This window comes from Stigmatopora argus, chromosome 8, assembly GCF_051989625.1.
Source record: "Stigmatopora argus isolate UIUO_Sarg chromosome 8, RoL_Sarg_1.0, whole genome shotgun sequence".
Classification (NCBI taxonomy): Eukaryota; Metazoa; Chordata; class Actinopteri; order Syngnathiformes; family Syngnathidae; genus Stigmatopora; species Stigmatopora argus.
Genome location: NC_135394.1, coordinates 5,631,123 through 5,640,414, shown reverse-complemented (window position 1 = coordinate 5,640,414; position 9,292 = coordinate 5,631,123). Strand labels below are relative to the sequence as shown.

The following is a 9,292-nucleotide window of genomic DNA, read 5'->3' as shown; positions in this document are numbered from 1 at the left end:
AACCTTTCACGCACACAGTCACATGTATAATGAATTTAGAGTTTTCAATTGTTTACAATTCATGTTTTTGGTATAAATCCTAGGAGAAAACCCACTCAGGAACAAGTACATACAAACTCCAAACGTGAAGAAGATGTGATCCCAGGATTGAACCCTAGATCTCAGAACTGCAAAGCAGATATGATATCAGTATAATCTGACTCGACTACAGTAATTAATTGCATACTTTGGCAACTTCTTTTTACAAATCTTCTTTGTTAAAACACCAACTTTGCAAGAATTTAAGAACTGAAAACGTTTGTCTTCCATTCCACAAGAGTTCCTTGAAAATCAGTCAATGTTACAAATATTCATTTGTTGTCTAAAGTAGAGTTCACATTCGTAAGTACTTGAAAATAGGGAGTGACCGTTTCAGTCATCGATTGGACAGAAGATTATGCAATATGCAGTAGTATAGCAATTTGCACTGTTTTTCTCAGAATGTTCATTGTGTTCTAGGGAGAACCCAGTCAAGCACAAGGAACAAATGCAAACTTTTAACAGGCTCACCAGCCGAAACTTCCACTGCCTTCATTGCAATAGTGAAGAGGATCTGCTCACCACATATGGAAGCATAGTATGTTTATATTGTATAGGTATGGTCAGTTTTTTTTACACATGTTCAAAATGATCACTCAACTTTTCACTCAGTCCATAATGCATGAAGAATTGATTTAAGTTTTCTTTTTTTGATCACATCTGTAAAAATTATTCAGCAGAGTGACGCATCTTAAGGCGAGACAATCTCAGAACTGAGTGACCACAGCTCCTCGCTTGTGCCTTTGACCTCTGTGCCTTCGCGTCAGCATTCCGGAGCCAATATAAACCCGGGCTCTCTTGTCATTCGTCCCCCATTCGGTGAGCAGGCACAATCGGGCCCAACCAACTCCGAGGAACAGAATGAGCACCCCCGCTTCAACCGATCAGCCTATTTTCACCAAGGGAGAGACCTGCAAATCCTCATGGCATGGTGCCAGTGCCGGCTACAATGAAGCTGACACACACTTGGAGATTATGGGCAAGCCCGTGATGGAGCGCTGGGAGACCCCCTACATGCACTCCTTGGCAACGGTGGCAGCCTCCAAAGGTAAAAGTTGGGGAATGAGGAAGTGTTCCATTATCTGACAAGCATTGTTTGCAAACATTCCGCACGGTGTTAGGTTCAAACTTTGGAGAATGCTTGTATTGTACTTTTTACTCAAAGTAAAGCACTCTTGTAATGTTATTAATATGTTGTTACTATCTTTTGAAGCACTTGGGCAGTAATGATTTACTTTTTAATCTTTTTTTTAGTCCCTAGATTTAGTCATGTAGTTTCATATGGCCTGACTTTAACAGTGCTTTTTGTTATAACCAGTATGAATTACTCACCAGTTGATTGCCTTTATTAGGAAGCAACTGTTTGAAAGGGTACCAAAATATTTATTAGACTGTATTTATATTGCACTTTTTATTCAGCAAAATGTAGCTTACAGTGCTTTACACAAACAAAGCAACGGAAGCAGAGAGCTGAACTAAGAAATCACCTCCAACACATTTTCTTAAATATTAAATATTTGGGGAGTGCACTTACTAATACAGTGGTGTGTAAAATGGATGCAGTTGTTCTTTATGCTGACTTAACATAAGCGGGGGGTCAGAGGTGGACAGAGAGAGCAGCTGTCGTGGAATTTGGCCAAGTTGTCTGCAGGGGCAAGTTAGCTCAACTCATCCTTGCTTTGTGTGAAAATAGACACAAATGAGGACAAGTGTCAGTGCTGAAATTTTTCCGGCATTCTGTTTTTAAAAAGTTGGATTGCTTCACTTGCATTCGTAGTTGCCCGAAAAATGTAAATGGTTTGCACGACGTGCATGTGAGGAATATTATTGCGAAAAAGTTGATTTATACAATGTATTTGTATGAGTTGAATTCTTGTCACTTCCCCCCAAAAAAGCAATTTTAAGAGCAGTTTTACTGAAATTAAAATTTCAAATGCCAGCTTCACCCCTACGACTGTGAATGAAGGCTAATAAATCATAAGGAACCCAGCAACAAATTTCAAGCCTCTACTCACATCTATTTATATTCCTGAAACCGTATAAGCTTTCCAGCCACAACCTAATCACTCCGGTTCCTTTAACTGAAACACATAAAACATTTTTCTCAAAATCAATGCAACAGCCATTTCTGTTTCTCTAGCATTGGCTATTTTTCATGTAAAAAAAACAATGTCCCAATTAAAACCCCATCTGTGTGCTTATATTTATGTTCTAACAGTATTTTCGGTCGGTGTTTTGGTTTTTCAGGCGGTCGGGTTTTGGAGATTGGTTTCGGCATGGCCATTGCTGCCACTAAAGTGGAGTCATTCCCCATCGAGGAACACTGGATCATCGAGTGCAATGATGGGGTCTTTGCCAGACTGGAGGAGTGGGCCAAGTCTCAACCACATAAGGTTCATAGAACTCTACTCAAAAGGATTTTTTAGAAGCTTGATCTATAGGTTTACTGCTCTTGCCGTGACACGTAAAGATGTAACTGAGTAACTTTTGGGGGGCGGGGCTTGATATAGGTTGTCCCACTCAAGGGTCTCTGGGAGGACGTCGTCCCCACTCTGCCAGACAACCACTTTGATGGTATGAAATCACAACTGTTGCATAGAAATTGTGGTAAACAGCCCATATAGTTGCACTTTCTGTCGCTTTTAGGTATCCTGTATGACACATACCCTCTGTCTGAGGAAACATGGCACACTCACCAGTTTGACTTTATCAAGGTTGGTACCCCATTTAGGTATAAAATAACCACATTATTTGGGGGCTTTGAATGTAGTTGTGAGTGCAAAATGATAACTTTGTTTAGCTAATTTAATTCATGGGCCTTAAGTCATAAGCTAATTAATACGATGCTTTGTACACAATCAGATTTGACTCACAAAATAAAAAGTAATTTTAACATAATACATAACAATATGTGTTTTAGCTACATTGAAGGTTTGCTCTATCTACGTCTGTAGGGTCATGCTCACCGATTGCTTAAGCCTGGTGGAATCCTGACGTACTGCAACCTGACATCCTGGGGCGATTTGCTCAAGGGCAAATATGACAACATTGACACAATGTTTCAGGTCAATTTTTTTTCTCATTAAATATAACTTGTAATGTAGATAACCTGTTTTAGTGGGAAACACCAAACTTTTTGCTCTAATTTTAAACATTTTGTACAAACTTTCATTGGGGTGGCAGGGTTAGGATTAGTTTTTAGTTTAGTGTCAAGGGTCAAATAGATGACTGTTGTCCATTGACTGGTCATCTGAGAATATTCACGACAAGATGAAATGGAAAAAAAATACTACTGTAGACTTAAAAGAGTAACTTTGTAGCTTGCTGAGAGCTGTTATCCTTAAGTGGATATAACATTTAAAATATTGTAAAGATTAACATGCCACGTCTATCTTCGAAACACGTGTACTGTACTGAAAGGCAAAAGCAAGTCAAAGTTCATTTTTGATTAGCTATGTAAAGAACCTGACAGCCAAGCTAAGACCCTGACCATTACAATTGACTACTAAAAGGGTAAACATTCACTCCTGATAATGTCATGGTAATCTATCATTTGTTCCGGTCCTGTATGTCAGTTTATCTATGATCCCTACCAAGGATTTGTGTGATCTGAGTTCAGAGCAAAGTTACGTAAAACTTACTGCAATGAGTTCAAGGTTATTGATAAACGCAGTCGCAACGTACTGACAGCCTGTTAACGATTTCAGGATTCCCAGGTACCTCATCTGCTGGAAGCCGGCTTCAAGAGAGCAAAGATAAGCACTACCACCATGGACATTGTACCTCCCACTGAGTGCAAATACTACTCGTTCCATAAGATGATCACCCCCACCATTATCAAAGAGTAAAGTACAAAATACTGCTGTAACCTTTTTTTTTTACACTCCACTGTGCCTTTCCTGACCCTCCTTGACCTCTTTCAATAAAACAAGTCCATACCAGCTATTTCTCTGGTTCATTCGATTTTTCATTTTATGCTCGCCTATCACGTAAAAACAGCAGTTTTTATACCACACAGTGATCACTTAATTAGGAAAATTAAACTCGCAGTTGACTCAATTCAAGCACCAGTCAACAAAAGGTAGTTAATGTTGGGACAATGTAAGCCACATGAACATGGTTACATCATGAAATTTGTTATTAGATGGATAGAAAAAGTTGACTGGGAAATCTATGAGTATAGAAATGTGTGCAAAGCTGGTTACGAAATTAACCAGCACACGTGGATCAAAACATGTACACCATGAGTGAAAAGCAAATTATTAACATCAGTAGACAGACATATAGTTGCATAAACTCCTTAGCAAAAAGAACGAGGCCGAAAAGAAGAAAAGACATTTTGGGGATTTCCTTTTCTGCGATTAAATGGTAATCAGAAAATGAATATCATTAGCAAAAGCTGAGAATCTGACAAGGTGGCAGCAGTGTTTAACTTTTTTTCAGAGCTGTGTATCCAATGAAATGTTATATTGGCGCATAATGACAAACCATGGAACCATGCTAGACATAAGACATGTGACTTTGGTTTCTTTGCTGTGGAATACTTCAAAAAGTTCTGAAAGGTTATCTTTAAAAAAAGCACAAGTTGTAGCACTGGATACAAAAAGTAGTTATGTTTTTGATTCCGCTCGATCTATCATTAAACTGAGTGTGTGCTATCTAGTGAGCGTGTAACACTGTAAAATTTGCATTTCGGTTCCCCTTCCTGCTCATTCATAATTTTCCATTCCACTTATCCCCTCAAGGGTTACGGCATATGAATCTAAAATTCCTTGTTTATATACCACTTAGAATTTTTTATAATCCAAAAGTAATCTGCAGACAGGGAAACCAAAATAAATGGACAAGTATCAATACAGTTTTTTGTTTTTTAAATAACATTGACTTTATTGAGTTGATTTCTTGATGCTCTACAATGAGGAGTCATCCTCCAAATGAAAGCGGGAATACAACACTTAAAACTCAGGGACTCACAAACAGTTATACATAATGCCTCGTCACTTCCGATACCAGATTGCCAGCTTCTTCTCACGTTTGATCTTCTTCTGCAGCTGTAATGTCCCATAGAGGAGAGCCTCTGCAGTGGGGGGGCACCCTGTACAAAGCAGAATAGAGGTCTGAGGAGGGGGTGGAAGCTAAATCAACATTTGAGTATGAAGAGCACTGTCCAAGGAGAACATGTCGTTTAAAGGTACAAAACACTAAAAGTGCAACAGCTTGGGCGACATTCTCTGTAATAATGCTTCATAAAAACAGTTTAATTAATATGTATAAAATTTTAACGGTGTTTAAAAATTTGATTCAGCAATAAATCGCGATAAGTAGCACCACTCGTATCAATTCAAACTCTGTCTGAATCTTTACACATGTTTTTGGTGAAAATGAACTAAAAGGTGGTGACACTTCCACTCACTTCCACTAGTGAGCAGCACCCAGCCACTGTGTCTTGCAATCTGCTGAAATAACTGCACAAAGGAGTATGCAGATATGTAGTAACTGCTTGGATGTAAGGTGGAGCTGTTTCCCGCAAGTCCCATCTCAAATTATATTATATTGTTCTTATATCTATATTGGATGTAAATGTTCTATAAAAGTCAGTGGTATACCTGGAACATAAATGTCCACTGGCACAATTCGGTCACAGCCTCTGACGACAGCATAAGAGTAGTGATAGTAACCTCCTCCATTGGCACAGCTGGATGAACAAAATCATAACAACCATAAGTCAGGCCTTTTTTTAAAGACAGTCAATTGAAGGACAAAAAACATCACTGCTAATAACAGTATAAAAAAAAAAAAAATCAGGATAGAGAAGGCCAGTATAAAAAAAAAGGCTTGATTTCTATACTACGTTCTTCTGTTCGGACTTTGGAAAGCGGTGCGTTAGCCTTACCTTCCCATGGAAATGACGTATCTTGGCTCAGGCATCTGATCGTACACCTATGGGATAGAAGTATTTACTGCATCAAATATTTAAAAGGTGCGCATAATGAATAACTTATTTTAAGTTTTTCAACAAAGACTTTTGTCTCTAGCCTGCTTGCAACCCAAGGGAAAATTAAAATTTAAGAGTTAAATTTAGGGCTAATCCTGGTCGATTTTGGCCGAGAAACAAGATGTCCTCAGTACGGGGTATGATTTTTTTTTTTGAAAATATGAGGCTGCGCCGGTTTATTTTATGATCAAAATGACTATGTGGCATTATTTGATTCAGTAAAGTAAACCTGTTAATATGACAGTGGAACGTTAATGCTAGCTATCACATTGCAGAACACACTGAGTGAGTAGAAATATTTTTAAATGATGACTATGCTATTAATATACACTGAAAATTTGTATTATTGTTTTTTGTTGTTGTTTAAATACAACTGCTGGTGTCCCACAGGATATTTCCTAAAAAATGTGCAAAGGCTCAAAAAAGTTTTAAAATTATGCCAGGGTACTATTGGAAGGAGGTTGGCTCATTGAAAAGTAGATCTTGGTGCAAAAAAGTCTGAGCGCCCCTGGATTAGACCATGATATGCCGTGACAATACCTTTCTCAGAGCTGGAGCCATTTTGTTTGTCAGCGTCCCGGCCACAATCATGACATCAGCCTGTCGGGGACTGGCTCTGAAAACCACACCGAAGCGGTCCATGTCGTAGCGAGGTGCCGCCATGTGCATCATTTCCACAGCACAGCACGCCAGACCAAAGGTCATAGGCCAGAGAGAGCTCTGCAATGGAGGAAACAGCAGCTCTTAAGGGAGGTAATAGCACAAGGAACTAGAATTTGTAAATGATGAGTTCACAAAATCATACCATAAATTTCATTTAAAATGTTTTCATAACAATAATTTCAGTGTTATATTTGTCTGACTGGCTAAAATGTCAAACTGTTCGGACAAATTGTCTGTTTGGTGAGTTTGAGTGTTGGTGGGCAAGAATTGTTATATTTTTATTTAACTAATTATTGAATCTCCAGCACGTGCCCTTCATGTTTCCTTCAACGTACCAAAACTCATGTCACAATTCGTGTAATATTAATAATTTTACTCATTATTGTAATTTAAGTGGAATTGCAACAATGGACAAAGCCAAAAGACTGTCGACTCACCCTGCGTGCCCAGTTAATTAGGTCATCCAGTTTAGTGATGACATATTCCCCCTTACTGCTGGCTACGGACGATGGCTTGGCAGCCGCCACAGCGGTGCTCTTCTCTCGGACGGGAAGGATGCTGCAAGAAGGGCACAATTATTATAATGATACCAAGCATATTAAGATGTATGCAAATAATAGGGTGATGTGACTATAAAGGTTCCGCTGAGAAATCTGAATTGTGGTTTATAGCGTCCCTTTACAGATCATCTTAATTTGTGGTTTTAACAATATAACTAGCCATATTCAGTTACCATACTGTAACAACAAAGTGGGCCACGATCAAACCAAATTTGAGGATCTTACCTTGTGATGGAGGCTTCGCTTTGAGCGGTGCTGTGCAGACCCTTATGTTGACATAGGACTGATGAAATCGGTCTGCGGAAAAGTCGTCAAAATCATATTATAAACATTAGAATTTATTCCAGTGTTCAGACACAATCTGCACACCATCAGAAATTGCTACTCGGTCCATCATTTTGTGCTCCCTGTTTTAAGAAGCTCTCAAACATTAAGGACTAGCAGACTAAATAAAAGGGAAAAGTTGAAAATGCATGCAAAGTAGCTGCGAATAATTTCACTGCGATATGGAGGTGAATATCATGGATTTATTAAGTCAACGAGTAGTGGGAGCGTTTTTGATAGGTAGAGAAACCATCGAAATGTGCTTCCCCATAAACAGAAGCAAGAGGTATTCAATACATAACCTTAAACTAAACCGAAAAAGTGAAATGGACGTAGTTATAGGAAAATTAGTGGTCGTAAAGATTGACAAAGAACTGCGAAAATGGATAGAGGCGTCTATCAGAATAAGCTTCAATTGCAAAATATGATCAGAACCTTTAAAACTGTTCCATGCGAACACGTTCAATTTGATCCACTTACCTTGTACAAAATCTGCCAGACATAGCAAGGCGGGAAACTGCAATATAACAGTATAAAATTAGTATTTTCGATTTTTCCACTATTACAGTACCAAAGTCACAAAATGATTACACTTCATGTTAGCTAATAGGCTAAAATACAGAGGAAGCAAGGTCAGTGTACGTATGCACTAAAAAGATCCTTCTCCGGATGTTGATGCAGTCTAAACCCGACGGCGTGTAATTTGGTGTACACAGTTATAAAGCCAATTTGCAAATTATTGCCAAAAAAGTTCCGTAAAATGAAGAAAAGTGCGTAATTTCATCCAAAACATTACGTACCGACCAACGCCGCCATCTTTGAAACTGGGTTTACGTCACAGGTATGAGTTAGTAGCGCGCTCAGGCCGCGAGGGGGCACTGTTGTTGCATTATTTTTAATCGGAGTTCTGGCACGATTAATTGTATAGCTGCAGAATTGATATTTGGAACAGCACTTTTTACAGGGAACAGTGATCACTTTTTCTAATCAAAAATACTCTTTGGAAAGTGATATATATCATCTCATTTTCTGAACCGCTTTATCCTCACTAGGGTCGCGGGGGGTGCTGGAGCCTTCGGGCCAGAGGCAGGGGACACCCTGAATTGGTGGCCAGCCAATCCCAGGGCACAAAGAGACAAACAACCATTCAGGCCCACACTCATACCTAGGGGCAATCAGCCTACCAAGCATTTCTTTGGAATGTGGGAGGAAACCGGAGTACCTGGAGAAAACCCACGCAGGCTTAGGGAGAATATGCAAACTCCACACAGGTGTGGACCGACCTGGATTTGAACCCAGGTCTCCCATGGTGAGGCTGACGCGCCAACCACTCATCCGCTGGATATATAGCGTCTTGAGGATAAAAAAGACGATTAGGAAGCTTAACCCAAGTTAACAACTTTTTTAGATTTTTGTAACATTTGCATAAAATGGGGAAAACTACTTTATATCAAGAAAGAAAAGTGTCTTTTGATTATTTTTTTTATTATTATTTACATTTTCCATAACCGGGAGAACATACAGATGACTAATAGCAGCAACATGAAATCCAGGCAGCAAAAATTGAAGCACATGAGTTTCAATGTTGCGCATACGTTTTGTTCTGAATTGACCTTTTGCAAACTCCCTCTTAAACGGCTAACGACTAATAATACGAACCGAGAGACTGATG

The 9,292-nt window shown here is 39.1% G+C and overlaps 2 protein-coding genes across 2 annotated transcripts; one reads left to right on the top strand and one right to left on the bottom strand.

The window, feature by feature from the left end:
• Positions 1-788: 788 nt before the first annotated feature.
• Positions 789-4,023, top strand: gamt (guanidinoacetate N-methyltransferase). Its single transcript, XM_077608160.1, has 6 exons — positions 789-1,126; positions 2,326-2,471; positions 2,589-2,652; positions 2,725-2,792; positions 3,033-3,143; positions 3,786-4,023. The coding sequence occupies exons 1-6, from the start codon at positions 940-942 to the stop codon at positions 3,924-3,926; spliced, it is 717 nt and encodes a 238-aa protein (XP_077464286.1). The 5' UTR covers positions 789-939; the 3' UTR covers positions 3,927-4,023.
• Positions 4,024-4,932: 909 nt separating this feature from the next.
• On the bottom strand, positions 4,933-8,484 carry ndufs7 (NADH:ubiquinone oxidoreductase core subunit S7). Its single transcript, XM_077607260.1, has 8 exons — positions 8,421-8,484; positions 8,101-8,137; positions 7,522-7,593; positions 7,174-7,294; positions 6,614-6,793; positions 5,972-6,018; positions 5,685-5,773; positions 4,933-5,173 (listed from the first exon to the last, which is right to left on the bottom strand). Exons 1-8 carry the CDS (start codon positions 8,434-8,436, stop codon positions 5,076-5,078), a joined length of 660 nt encoding a protein of 219 aa, XP_077463386.1. The 5' UTR covers positions 8,437-8,484; the 3' UTR covers positions 4,933-5,075.
• Between the last annotated feature and the right edge of the window lie 808 nt (positions 8,485-9,292).